The 15,464-nt window shown below is 39.8% G+C and overlaps 1 protein-coding gene across 3 annotated transcripts in view; it reads right to left on the bottom strand.

The window, feature by feature from the left end:
* The window catches only part of SH3RF2 (SH3 domain containing ring finger 2), an 82,421-nt gene that overhangs the window by 19,621 nt on the left and 47,336 nt on the right, over positions 1-15,464 (bottom strand). For all 3 annotated transcript variants that reach the window (XM_072146133.1, XM_072146135.1, XM_072146134.1), the window contains exons 3-7: positions 14,930-15,199; positions 13,767-13,862; positions 11,986-12,306; positions 2,128-2,225; positions 348-518 (exon numbers count right to left, since the gene is read on the bottom strand). In XM_072146133.1, the coding sequence (XP_072002234.1) occupies positions 348-518; positions 2,128-2,225; positions 11,986-12,306; positions 13,767-13,862; positions 14,930-15,199 (956 nt within the window). The remainder of the gene's footprint in view (positions 1-347; positions 519-2,127; positions 2,226-11,985; positions 12,307-13,766; positions 13,863-14,929; positions 15,200-15,464) is intronic.

The following is a 15,464-nucleotide window of genomic DNA, read 5'->3' as shown; positions in this document are numbered from 1 at the left end:
GTCTATCAGTGACAGGATGCAAGATTGACTTGGTGCTCCACCCATGAATCTGAATGGGAGCACTGTTTGGATTTCTAGGGGTCCCATTCTCATGATCGTGGGGGTCCAGGACTAAGACTAAGACCAATTATCTTGTTATCCACAGGATAGGGGATTACTTACACACTTGGTACAACCCCTTAAAACTGCAGTCATGCCTGGAACCACTGCCACTTTATTCCAAGTCTATAAGGGTCTAACAAAAACAGCCAAGCAATGTACTTTCAGCTGCCTGAAGTTCATTGTGTGCAACAGTATTTACCTATGATAAAGCATTGCTCTACAAGTGTTAAAAATCAGAGACTAACCTGTAGACAGGGGTTACACAATGACTTGGAAAGATACCAATTTTGCCAGTAACCAATGAGACTCCACGAAGCCAACCTTCCTGGATTTTCCCTAAGACACGGACACCTTCTCCCTTTTGTAGATCCATCTCATCTGGACCATGAGCTGTGTATGGATAAATTGCTACACACCTGTCAATAGGATAAGATGAGGCTTTAATGCACTAATGACAAAATTATCCTCCACATCTACTGATATTCATATGGGAAAACTAAAGATCATAGTTGATCTGACATTAAAGGGAACTTGTCATTAGATTTTTACTAATAAACCTAGAAATAGGTTCCTGCAGCACTATACTAACTCTTGCCCACACTTTTTTTAGCCAAAAAATGCATACTTCCTATGCCTAGAAAATTAACTTTTTAAGCCTACCTCAACCCAAGGTGAGGGGGAATGAAGGACATGCTGGGACACATGAGCTAAGAGATACACTGCCTCACCTGAATAGCAAAAACTTTTTGTGACTCGCAACTTCTTCTGGAAGGGTGCTAGGTAGGCTTACAAAGTTCATTTTTGGGGGATAGGAAGTATGCATACAAACTGTGTGGGCAAGATTTAGTATAGTGCTTTGGGAACATGTCATAATGTTTATTAGTAAAAATCTGGTAAAAGGTTCTAGAATGATCTAGATCTAGAATATCTAGAATATAATAGTAACATTATTAACTCTGCATCAAAAATATGAAAGATTACTAGTATGACTATGAAACATTGCAAGTTTGACTATAGCTAACATAATTTATTCAGTTTGATTGACTCTTTATGTAATTAAACATGGTGAAATATGCAAAGGATACATGGTGAACTTTCTGCTGTGGAATTGCAAATGTTAGAGTACGAGAAAGGTGGATGGGATTCTACTGGATATATAAAGACGGCATCAGAAATGGACTTGTTGCCCTATTGTTTAGACTTTAGACGTGATTGACCTTATTCAGATGGATCAGTGATTGTATGGCCGAACCAAGTTTGGAGGTAAGTTACTAAAACATTTCTGATTTTCGGATTTCTGATGCAAAACACTGCCATGTGAAAAAGTCAATAATCTGCATAAAGTCAATGAGGATATTTGTCATGTCCTGTATGATAGTTTTCTGCTTTGCTAAAGTTATAAATCTGGGCGCATGCCACAGATTCTGTGACTTTTCAAGGCTGTTTCACCTGCTGTGACGCTTTTAATAAAATTCCCTGCCAAACCAAATTTACTACAATCTGTGGCAGAATATTGCCACATGTTATAGCTGAAACGTAATTAAGAGCTATATGTGAACACAGCCCAAGGGGGAAATGCACACAGTCAATATTACACATAGATTTTCTGTGTGAAATTTGTGTGGTCAATCCAAAGTGTAAGCCTGGATACACACAAACCTGTATGTTGATCCGATTTCTGTATGATGCAAGGACTACTGTCATATGCAATGTGTGCAGTCTGTGGCATTGGACCAACATACGGGTCTGTTTCCACAGGCTGCACAGAATCATTGCAGGATAGTATATGAAGACTACCTAAGTCAATTGGGAAGGTCCAATTCAGCTCTAAGCTCCCAACCATAACAACAAATGTGCATTTGTAACATGTAGATTTAGTCACCTCTTTTGGTGCAGATTTTAATGTGGAAAATACAGACCATCTGCATGTGCCCTTATAACCATACAAACATTTAAAACAACAAAGTAAATGAGAATTAAAATAAATGATATTCAAACATACCCAAATCTTTCTCTTATACTTACATATTAGCCAGAATACTTTGATGAGAACTTGGAAATGCTACTAGTGAGGGTCCTGTCATCTGTGTTCCTAGTGTGGCATAATAAAATGGAGCATTGACCTAAGGGAATTAAGGATGAAACGTGTAAAAATGATTGCTGGGTATTCAATACATTTTTTTATACAAAATATGTAAGAAGCACCTTCTTCTGAATTATACTCTTAGAGGGGGGAATATATCAGTGCTTTCATGCCAGTTTCTTGCAAGACATTCTGAATATTTTTGAGGCCACTCCATCTGTGGTTGTGGAGGGTTGCAACCATGTGGAAATAAGCATGTATGGGTCATTCTTGCCCCATGCCTGTGTATTTTTTAAAAACCTGCAAAAATGCAAAACTACCCCAGAATATGAGGCAATCATAGAAGACACTTAAGAGTTGATTATTATTATTATAAGTATTAATATTGGTAGAACTGAAGGGACTGGTCAAAGGACCGAGGGGAGAGATGATTCACAGAGAGCAGAAGGATCATGGATGGATTGTATGGTTAGAAATGTGGTAGGGGACAGTGGAAGTTGGTCAGTGGGGCAGTTGGACCAGTGGTGACTAACCTATGGCACTGGTGCCAGAAATGGTACACCGAGACCTCTCTGTGGGCACTCTGGCTGTCTAACAGGCACAGAGGTTGCCAGACATGACATCTTCATACAATCTGAGGCAGTCCAGGTAGTGCCCTACTATTTTAATATGACCTATCATGTGCTTCCTGGTCCTATCCAAGGAGTGAGAATGTGTGGACAGGGTCGGATTGGAGTTCAACGAGTCTGGTAGCAATAAGTTTTTTACTGCTTAAATTGCCAAGTTGGAAAAAGCTAGTGGGTTTTGGGTGTCATTTTGGGAACTCAATCTCTAAAGGTTTCGCCATCACTGGTCTAGACTAAATAAAAAAAAAAAAGAGAAATATTTTTCATGTAGATGTAGTAAGAGATAATATAGACTTCAATACAAGGTTAATAGCGGGCATAGGAAAATTGGAAAGGCAGGAAGCCATTGACATTGATAAACTAATTGATAGTTTTAGCTGGAAAGGGTCTGGGTTTGAATGGTTCCCTGAAAATCCACTTTCCTATTTTATGTCCAACAGTAATTTATAATTTGTTCTTTGATTGTACGGTATGTTGTTAAAGTGTGGGATGATGCCGTAAAATCCTACAATTGTGCTTGTCGTGACATGAAAGTGAAGCATCCCACATACATATGACTTTAATGCCCTTGTAAAGCGCTCATCTTCTCTCTCTGATTTACATACTTACCATGAAATGGGTGAATACACCACTATTGACCCCTTAGTAGTACCCCGGGCCGTCTGTTACCATTAAGGGTCAGCTAAGTCATTAAACTACCATTTGCATTGTAGCAAATAATTTGCAAATATTAATCACATCTTAGAACTGAATAGAAAATACATAATGTATAGAATTATATCAAAATGTTACTGTGCTAGAGAGTGTTTCCAGGGGTAGCAGAGCATGTTTGTCAACAGGCTTATTTGTATTCTTGGACCCCATGTGCTACTGATAAGGTACAAAGCCTGCGGCAACACAATCTGTGCTAGTTGATAACTTGGAAATGTCTGTTTACTCTGCACAGTCTTCAACGTTATCACGTAGACATTTTAAATCAGCACTTCACATGGGTTAAAAATAACACCAAAGCTGTGGGAGGCAATGGAAAGAGAGATACTATATCTTCTGCAACAGTGTAACCAACAAATAGAAGTTATGAGACCATGAAGACTAATACGTGTGATAAGCCATTTCTTCACAGCTAAAAATAAACAATCTAACATGGCAGCCAGTCCTTGTATACAGGTAAAGCAAGACAGTATATGGTTAAAGAAAGGATATTCACCATTTGTTCTATGCCCCTTTCTGTATCATATAACATAATTGAGGGCTCCATTTAGACTATAAAATACAGACCATTTGGGGGTCATAATTCATAGATTAAACACTGTGTGAAGACCCTTTGCTTCCTACCAATCTGTGATGCAGCAAGTCACAGGGGTAGAATATATTAAGACTGGCATTTTGCACAGCAGTATTAGTATTCCCCATTGCTGGCATACGATGTGCCAGACCTACATAGAGGCTCTTGCCTCTTAGTACGACTGGACAGTGGAATAAATCTCTGCCAGACCTGTTTAGACCAGGTTTGATTTGATAGAGATTTCACCTATAGTCTCTTTCACCCATAATTCATTAGTAAATATGGCCTCCTCCATGCCATGCAGGGAGGAGAAGCCTGAACACAAACAGAGTTGGGGCAGAGAAAACTGTCAGGGAAGGCATAGTTTATGTGCCCCATTGTGGCTCCACAAGACTGTACTGAAAGTACGAATACAGCAGGACAGTAGTCCTTGGAAAGACAGTGATGCTTTGAGTCTGGTTCCTTACACATTGTACTGCTTGTTCATAAGCTTGCTCATACTCATTGAGTAGCGCATGCCGCTCTCAGCTTCCATGTCGACGCACATTGCTAATTTGTGTGCTGCTCATGTCCAGGATTAGCAATCCTAAAGCAATGAGGTAATGCTCGGAAATGGGGAGGAAAAAAGGAGGAGATGATACTCAAAACAAAACTCCACGGGAACATTGCAAATGTTTTGTGCTTAAAGTTGTTAGCTACTCTTTTACATAAATTGCCCATGTGCCTTTTGTGCCTTAATAATAATCCCTGAATGTTCATCAAGTGATTCAGCATTCCTGATGCTTTCTTTAGTGCTGTCTGTAAACTCTCTGTGGATCTTTGTTTACATGTCTGTGCACTGAAAATAGGGACCTGCAGCAGGAGATTATGGCTTATCCTGCATCCCCCTCCTTTCTCCCTGTGTATGTCCATGAGGATTAGTGATGGGCATTCCAACTCTTCTCAGTGGCTGGAACATTAAGCTCCACTCACTGAAAAGAGCTGGTTCTTCTGGCTCCTGAACGCTCTCTATCAAATATAATAGAGGAAGTCTCTGTTCAGGGGCGGAGTCAGCCAGTAAGAGTCCGGGTTTAAGCGACTGGCTCCCGGCCCAGAGCTGAATAGTGCCGGGTGAATTTATTAGAAATAGACAGGTCAGGTGGAGGAGGAGAGGACTTTGTGCCAGCTCGGTCGACAATGAACCAACAATAGTCATGATGGACTGTAAGAGAAAGATGCACAGTGGAGCTTGCATTAGGATGGATTTAAGGAGTAAGAAACAGGAAGTTGTGTATGTGTGCAGAAGGCAGCATGGTGAGAACAGGGAAAGGCTCAAAGGAGGCAAATGAAGTTCATATACATGCAAAGACATGTCTAATGGAACAAATTTATTGAAAAGTGGCCAACCCTTTTAAAGTTTATAAAGGTAATTTATTCAAAGGTGACTTCTGATTCACAGTCAGATCCTGGGGTAACTGAAATTTTATACACCAGGACTGATAAAGACAGGTTAATAACGGTGAATCAGATAATGTGTTATTTTGTTATCCTGAGTAAATGTAAGAATCTTTTATTTGTGCAATACCCCTTTAAGCATTCTACATAGTTTTTTTTTCTCAATTTGTTGCTGATGTAGTATTAATGGAACAGAAGCCATGCCATCAAGAAGAATTATCTCTGACAAGCCCCTAAACTACATAGATTTTGCTTAACTTGTGTTCTAGAGAATGCAGCCAAAACACTATTGGGAGCATTTATTATTTGTGGCAGTTTTTTGGGCGGCTAGATTCCTTTTTTTGGTTGCAGCGCCATGTGCCCCATATTTATTATATGTCGGATCCACTATTTAGCATCTTTTCGGACACTCATGACTTTTTTTGTTGCTCAATTTGGGTGCAGCTTTTGAATCCCAACACTTTTCCTCGATTTCAAGTTTCCTGACACTTTATTTGGCACAAAAGGCAATTCTGTCAACTTCTAAACTAATCCATGAACATGGTTTGTCATTGCTGCTGCTTGTTTGCTCTTATTATGGTGTGCCAAATATATTATGGTTATACGCCACAATACCTTAAAGGGAACCTGTCATCAGATATTGGCTTAATAAACCACTACAATAATGTTATCAAGCAGCTAAGCAGCTCTTAGATGATGATTCTTCCATGCTCTGGTGTGGTGTCATCATCCAGAAAATCATCTTTGAAGTTAGGTGTAAATTGTATTTATGAAGTCAAGGAGGTGGAGAGTTTAACACTGAAGTCAAGCTTTCCTTGCCTTAGAATACCCTATTCACTGTAATTGAAGGTCCTGGATCCAGGGAGATCAGATCTCCTGTAGTCTGATTGATGAGGAGGCGTTCAGAAGCAAGGAGAGCTTGACTTCAGTGTCAAACTCTCTGCCTCCCTGACTTTATACATCTAACTTACATTTAACTTCAAAGTTCATTTTCTGGATGATGCCATTACAATGAGGCATGAGGGAAACATGATATAGAAGCTGTTCAACTGCTTGATAACATACTGGTAGTGGTTTATTAGGCCAATTTCTGATGGCAGGTTCCTTTTAAATAAAACAGCATAAATCACCACTAAAAACAACACCTTGCCCAAAAATAATGAATACCCCCATATTTTCTTCTACTTTGCAGGCTACATGTACCTTTTCGGAAAACATTTGCTTCTTCCTGTCCCTTATGACAAGTTCCTGGTATAGTTAAAGGAGCAGAAAACACATTAGTCACGCTGCTTGTTAATGGCTCCTTAAATGAATGATCATTACCGGATGCTAATGGCTCAAGTAGTTTGGTGAGCGGCTATTAAGTCAGGTCAAGAATTGATCGTAGCTGATTAACATTGATTCATAAAGGTTACCCGCATAACAAATGAAGCCAGAAAGTATAGAAACACTAGACTACTTGTAATGGCTGCTTACCAAATATCTAAAAGTGGTTCATCTGTGTCCTAATTGTATGTGCATTATTCATGGTAAATGTAGCGGCCTGTCTGCGCTGCGTTATATCTCATCCCAAGCTGTTTGGGGTAGATAGAAGCGATGAGCTGTCCTCTCTGCCTTGGAAGCTGCCAGCGTGAAATTAGAACTCTTACAGCGTAACTGAGGTTTCTAGAAACACCTATTAGCCAGACTCAGGAGCGGGCAGGTAGCCAACAGAGCAGACAGCGCCGCTCGCTATTAACCCTGCGCCTGCTGCATACATGCTCCATTCAACCTGGCAGCTAAGGAAGCGAGGAAGATTACAAGCCATAACAATTGGGCTGTGGATCGTAATGGTGTAGAAACATATCACAAATGTGAATTTACTTTGTACAAGTCGTGCAGCTCAATAAATAGATGGAAATACCAACGCTATAATTTGCATGAAAAACACACTCACGATTCAAGCTAGAAAAATGGGAATTATTATATTTAATGATCTGAATGAATAGACTTTTATGTAGGAAAAGTCCTTAAATACAGCAGCAAGCAGCCTCAACTACTGAGCGCAGTGATCCAGATGGGGAAAGTGCAGTACAAAACAGTGTTGGACTATTTCAAAATATCTGTCATGCTTTGATATTTTTTTTCCCTATAATACTTTACCCTCTCCCCAGTTAATATTACTTTAAGCAGTGAGTCAATTTGGTGACCAATGGCGTGTTGAGTTCTCATTAAACCCCAACTTTATTCTTTTTTTATGAAATGAATGTGGGGGCCAGAGAGGAATAACCAGAGGTAAGGTCAGTAGCATTAGGGCTGTATATAGCGTATACAAAACAACATGAGAATCAGGAAGGGAGAGAGAAGGGAGGTGAAGGTATCAAACCTATATACCAAGTAAGTCCAGATCCATGTGGTACGTAATAGTGTGTGGGTTGGACCGGTATGGTAAGTAACACACCAAAGAGAGGCTTCCCATGAGCATACACAAAAACAAAAGGTACCCCTTTAAGGAGGGACAGGGAAAAAGGGGTAAAAGGAAGCACTATGAAAGACCAAATTGAGTCTGAATAATTGTAGTAAAAAATACTTTATTAATGACTATTTAAGACATAATGATAAAAGCAGGATGAAAATCCTCAGACAATGCTGAGGGGGAATGACAGTGCAAGGCGGCGACAACAAATGAGAAATTCGTCACCCCGGGCAGACATAGGAGGAATTACACATGGACAAAGCATGCACATGTAATAGGTAAGGACAGAAGGTACATATAATGAAGGCAACAGGTGTAAAGTGGCACACAGTTGCTAACATGCATAAACATAGGTAATGCGCACAAACAGGTAGAGATAATACCTTTACCAATGAACAAAAGGTGAGATGAAGTGGACCTCCACTGTCCGGGATGGCGATATCCCCGACGCGCGTTTCGGCTCGTAACAGAGCCTTCGTCTGGGGGTAGCGTCATTCTAGTGAGGGGAGTGTTAAAAAGGAACAGTCAACCAATGGGAGCGCAAAGCCCCTGTCATGTGTGGGGGCGGAGCCGAATGGGTCACGTAATCGCTGTCATGTGTGGGGGCGGAGCCAAATGGGTCACATGATCGCTGTCACGTGTGGGGGCAGAGCCAAATGGGTCACGTGGTTACTGTCATGTGTGGGGGCGGAGCCAAATGGGTCACGTGATCGCTGTCATGTGTGGGGGCGGAGCCAAGTGGTAGTGTGACGTGTCACATGGTAACCAGTCACGTGATCATATATAGCGTATACTACCCTAGGCACAAAGGCTCATGAACTGTACACATTCTACGCTCCTATAGGTTTTGACCCTTTTTTTTTATAAGGTTTGTCCCTCATGTTGACCTCTTCTATGCCTTCCCAATTATAACCTATTAGCCTCTGTGCCCCCACTAGAAACTACATTTAAAGGTAAAGGACTATATTGTGCACCTATACTGCCCTGATGAGCAATATAGAAATATATATTTAAGGAAAGGGTATACAGTCAACACTAGTAAGGTCCTGTCCTAAATAATACCAGCTTTATGTTAGTTGTTTTTGCAACTAAATAATGCATGAATTGTGTTTATAAATCTAACATAAAGCTGGTATTATTTTAGGATGGGACTTTACCAGTACAGTACCTATATTCTTTCTTAACATACAGTTTTACATATGATGCAAATAGTCCCTGCTTCAAGTAGTCCTATGATGCTTAGACTTCTCACCAACACAATGGGCACAGTTACTTACCCGTTCAACGAAGTTCCCCAAAGGAGTTCACCTTCTTATTCGTGGTGCATTGTCTTGCGACACAATTTTAAAGTTAAATCCTGTGCCCAGTCTGAATCAGTCGGACCGTCCAACGGCACGCCCCAATTTCTGCCGCATGAAATCCAGCGCAGCTGCGCCAAAAAACGATTGCGTGTGGCACAATACCAGCGCAGACCCCTGTTAAATACCTGTCCAAGCCGTGCAATCCCCGAAAATGGCAAACAGTCCCACGAAAGTGCGATTCGCAACCCTTAGTAAATAAGCCCCAATGTTCGTTTTTGTGAAATGTGACTAATGCACAGACCGTGTTTGTGTGCCGGATCTCTTTTTTCAATAGAAGTTGTGGGGGGAATATATTAACATTCTTTAAGAAAACCTACCATCAGGAATCTATTAAGGTAGATCCGATGGTAGGTTTCTACTAAGCCCCAAATTATTTTTACCTAATCGTATAACACTTCCTAGCCTGATCAAAACTAGTGGGAAGAATGTGTGAAAGGGTTATGTGCCAATTCTGAGGCATCTGATAAGATGGGAATATGGTCTTACTATAGTTGTACAGATTTCTATACCATATATAAATTACACCTCTGTGAAATTAGGCTTTATTACTCTTCCTCTTCCAAACATCTGTCTACAATGTCCTTGGAACACCCATAATAAAACCAGTCATAATTGCATATTGTGAATACTCATGAACAAATCTATCATTCATGGTGGTGAATACTAGGAGTATTCACTATAATATTTATGGGAAACTGGTATGTGGCAGAACCAAAAAAAGCCATGGGTGTTATGGTTATGGCATGTTTTATACCCTATTATTTTTTTAGCTTAGGATGAGTCAAATAACAGTCTATTGAGGTTACTCCTTTGGTTTTCAAACCTATATACAGTATGTATCCAAGTATTGTCATCTAATCTCAAGTCTTAACCTAAACATGATAATTGGATTAATGCACCCATGCTCGATCCTATTTAGTTGACTATTTTACATAATGTAAAGGGTTGGATTATTATTGGAACACCTGCTGTGGTACATGGATTCTATCTGCTTAGAGGCCATGGAGTGAAGCTTCAATGAGAATCAGGATTTCCCTTCCTTCTTTGAATGGTATCAGTGTCCACTGAAATCTATAGTGTTTAAAGCCGTAGTGGTGAAGGGAGCTGTAAACAACCAATTAGCTGCTTAAATTTCCCTTTCAGAACTTTACGATAAATGAGTGGGGTATGGGTTGCAGTTAGGGCTCTGGATCTCTAAGAGGATTGCAATCACTGGCATAAGGTATACGCTGACTGCTGGGGTCTTATTAATGGTATGCTGAATTATTGTTGATACTGGAAATAGGGTTCGGCACCATAAACGAGCACCCATGACAAAAGTTCAGAGTGCTGTGTATTAATTTTGGTTGGTACCCTGATAACAGGGACCCTTTTGAGAATAGTCAGCAAGCGGCTCCATGTGTTCAATTCGCTTTTATGGTTCATCCATGACAACTACCTGACGCAGTGCCATGTAAGGGAGCTTTCAACATTCCATTTATATGGAGCTCTTGCACAATTACATGGTTCTCAGCAGATGGACCCCCACCAATGAGATGCCTTATCCTGTTTATAGCAGGGAATATCTCTTAAAGTAATATCCCACAAAGACAAGTTTCTAAAATATACTCAGGATAACAAATTAACACATTCTCTAATTCACTGTTATTAACAAAAATAAAGCATTTCACAGATATAATTCCATCCTATCTCTATCAGTCCTGGTGTACACAATTGCAGTTGCCCCTGGCTTCCAACCCTGGATCTACTGATTTTAGGGTTGGCAGACATTTGGTCTGGCGCTCCGGAGCTGAGCGATTCTCTGCTCTCTGCCTCCACCCCCCACCTTTGCATTCCAGGACAAGCTCACACTGACACACACACTGACTTCCTTCCAGGAAACAACACATCACAGCGTGAGGAGAGCTACAAGCTACAGAAAGATTAGTTCTTTATCCAGGGGAGGGAGACACATCAGATCTAACAGTATTTTGTGGCAGAGCAGAGATGTAGCAGACTAAGAATGTCATTGTGTGTAATATGCATTTCATGGATCTCATCATCTGATGATCTCTGATCTGTCTCATCTCACTTTCTATGTGTCAGATACTAGTACAATGTTCAGAAGGTAAATGAGAGTGTATATAAACCTTGCACCCTGATACTCTAACCACATTTTCAGCACACTGTATCTCACAGCACTAGTGGGAACACTCTGGAATTTTACACTGAACAGCCTAAGGTGTGATGGGACCTAAAACAGCAATAAAACTGAGAAAAATTGTAACGTAAGGGGTTAAAAATGATCTTTATTGTGTAAGCATCACAAGGGGATTTATTCTCTTTAATGGGCAAACCCCTTTAAGAAAAAAATGTTTAGCCAAGAAACGATTATGGTTAAACCAGCCCTGAAGGTTTACAAAGATTTTTAAAAAGTGATATCCACCTCACCAATTCCTCACAACTCCAGTTCTACAACCCACTAGTCTGCTTCTGAATAGACCTTTATACACCTTTCTAAGCTGGGTTAAAAAAAGCTTTAGAAGATTCTTTGAGAATCACAGTAATACTGTAAAAAAACATTAATAGAGGATCATTCAAACATTGCAACAATTGGTTGTAACTTTATGACACACCCAGTAATATAATTTCTTCATTACCTGGTTTCCTGAGCTGGGTATATACCTGGCTTTCTCAATTATTCCTGGATTACTGGAACTGATCAGTATGGGGGTGCTAATCTCTGGAGTCTGTCTTCCCGAAGGCGAATGCACAATTCTGTTTAATGTATTTAGAGCATTGGTGATCAGGAACTGTCTTGGGGTCTTCCGTCTTCTATCTGGTATCCGTCTTATTGTTTGTGGTTCAGAAGAATTAGCATTTGAGGGGGACTTCCTCAATGTAGAAGTAAAAGACAAATTCTTCCCATCTTTCCTTTTAGTTTTGTGTGACTCCAGCAGTAGTTTTGCCGTGCTGTTTTGCTGTAAGTAAGATATGGAATTGGTAAATGGTTCCTGGATCAAAAAAAATCTAAAGAACATGATAAAGAAAAGTTGTATTGCTGGTATCATGAGTTATCTTTTCCTACTTTATCCTATTGTATTGGTTAGTTCCAGTGAAATGTTTTATTTTTATGAAATGTTATTAAATTTATCCTGAAAAATGGTCTTCTCTGGAACCAAGAAATATATCTCTCCAGTGCTCCAGCAAGGGAGAAAAGAATCGCAGTAGAACAGGCACAACCCCCGCTGCTTCTCACTGATTAACCCCCGAAAAAGAAAGACGGTGCGGTACCTGCTGGGGTCTTCAGATGCAATTGGATTACTTGCGGTGCTCAAGTCCCGAAGGTAAATAGACGTAAGGATAGGACGGCACTCTCTGATACGATCCACAATCTTTATTTAGCGTACAGGTATGCAGACATGTGAGGACGTCGAGGTCCAAAAGGTAACAGGCCGTTTCGCGCTACTAGCGCTTTGTCAAACCTCCAAAGTGCTAGTAGCGCCAAACAGCACCTTTTGGACCTCGGCGTCCTCACATGTCCTCCTGCTTGTCCATGTCCTAATCTGTAATTTAAAACCTAGAACCTAACTTAACTTATTAAAAACTTTAATTTAGTAATATGTAAATTAACTGCACAGACTGATGGGGCAGTTGGAGGAATCTACCATCAGATCTACTTCTGATAGTAGATTCCTTATGCTAGGTTTCCTTTAAGGAATGTGTCATTTTCTTTCTCCTTTTCATTACACTAATTTCATTGGCGAGTAGTGGACTGAAACATGCCTATATACCTGCGAGGGCATTAAAAATGCTCTAACTACAGATAAGACAAAGTCTTATGAGATATATGAATACTTGGACTTGTTCCTCTTGGATTTTCCTGAAAAGTCCCTCTCATTCCCTCTGAATCTGATGGATGACTCCAGGACTATCAGACTATACTCTCTACAGCACTGAAAATCTTTCACATACATCACATACATATTGGTACAGTATATACATACAACATCAATGATTCTGATGTTTAGGGGTTAGAACATTCATTGGAGTCGTGAAACATGACTTTGATTATCAGCAAACCCACAGACTCCAATAATACAACTTTTCTTTGAAAATGAGATATTTTTCATACTGGGAAAAATGAAACTCTCTCCATCTATTACTAACTTCTCCCAAGCAGAATCATCCCTCTGCTGGGACTTTTTCCTGACAAATAGCAATATAAAAACACTGAATGTAAATTCTGTAAATTGGCACTTACAAATACTTATGAGTTCTTAGAATATACAAGCATCTCCTTTCTGACCCACAATTTGACTACTTATGGCTTAATATTTCATAGGATAATTTATGCTGATTAAAGTTATGATTAAGGAGAACAATGTGTAGAAAGAATTGTATTGGCCCCTATATTTTCTTTACACGTTTGTGTTCATACCTCTACAAAGAGAAGGGGGAAAAGTCCTACTTGATCCCCTAATTTGCCTTCAGCCCAGTTGTCATCAACTCTTCGGATTACACTGATTAAATCATCCTGTAAAACATTTGTAACTACTAATTAGAAGAGTAATTGTCATAGATTAAAAGTATACCATTTCAAAAGTGTCAATAAGCTAAAAATATTGTGTCTTTGTTTTTTGAATCTTTAAATAAAATCAACCATCAAACTCAAGCATGATAAACCAAGGACACACTATCTGTTATCCATTGCCTCCTTCCTTATAAAATAAACTTGTAAAATTATGCTGATGAGCCTGAAGGGCTCTGTGCATGTTACAGAAGCCCCCCTGTGCTCTGGCTTCACAGGCTGTTGTTACACTAAGCAGCAGCACATGTCTGTTTCCTGCACCTCTTGTAATCTCGGAAGCAGTGTGCACATAGTGGGAGGGGGAAGTGCTCCTTCAGAATGTAACATCCTGTGCTTCTGCAGCACACAGGAGCTCTGGTAACACCCATAGAGCCCTTCAGGCTCATTAGCATAATTAAAAAGTTGCTTTTAGAAGGAAGGAGTTCATGAATACCAAATATAAGAATATTAACACAGTCACAGTGTCTGGATCTATGAGTAGGGACCCTTGGTTTATGATGCTTGATTTTGATGGTAGTAACGTAATGTGATGACACTATAAGGGTGGAGATAAACGATAGAAACATCTTGTCAATAGCAGACATATATATATTCTGATTATGCTGTCTGCATATCTACAATTGGCTAAGATCATGTTGTATTTTATATTAACAGGAACTCCTCCTCAAGCAATTCTCTTGATTCATCATCCCATTTCATAAAAAACTTGTTGTATCATTCCCAAGAAGAGTCATGGCTGTACTAGCTCAAAAGGTGATTGTACTCAATACTGAGCAAAGGGTGTGAATACTTAGGATCATGTGGTATTTCAGCTTTTCTTGTTTAAACGATTAGCAAAAATATCTACATTTCAGTTGATGTGCAGATTGCACAGAGTGTACATTAATGAGCAAAAAAACCCCCAAAAAAACACTTTTTTGATCTTGGCTGCAATGAAACAAAGAGTGAAAAATTTAAAGGGGTCTGAATACTTTGCATACCCACTTTCCGTTAAGGTTCCTTCCATACTGTACCTTGGCAAATTTCAAACACTTCTTGTTTTCTCCACGACCATTTTCTTTCAAGTCAAAGTTATACATGGCTCTGCACAGAGCTGGTGGGGGCTCTATTTTCTGTAGAATTTTCACTGATCTTGCTGGAAAGACGCCCATTCCTCCATTCACTTCTCCATGATACCAATGATCATCCAGCTGTCGATGCAGGATAATAATATCTCCTTTATTGAATGAAAGGTCACTTGGGGTTTGCGCTCTGTAGCTTGACACTGCTTTAGCACATGGTACCTAATAAAGGCAAAAACAGTCATGTTATAGGGACAACCTTCACCTTTTCTTTTTTTAGTTTATGCAGTTTAAAATGTGTTTGGATGTTTGTGCCTGTAGCTCGATAATGTATTGTTTACAGCCAGGGCCGGTTCTAGACAAAGTGGGGCCCTGGGCAAAACTAAAAGTGGGGCCCCAAAATAAAACAATTTTATGACCAGTCACAGTCAGCAAGAGGCTCCTTTAGTATGGTAAAACAAACTGTAATGGAGATAGATAGATGATA

Source organism: Engystomops pustulosus, chromosome 4 (genome assembly GCF_040894005.1).
Source record: "Engystomops pustulosus chromosome 4, aEngPut4.maternal, whole genome shotgun sequence".
NCBI lineage: Eukaryota > Metazoa > Chordata > Amphibia > Anura > Leptodactylidae > Engystomops > Engystomops pustulosus.
Note: the sequence above shows the minus strand (reverse complement) of the source record. Positions and strands in the feature narration are given on the sequence as shown.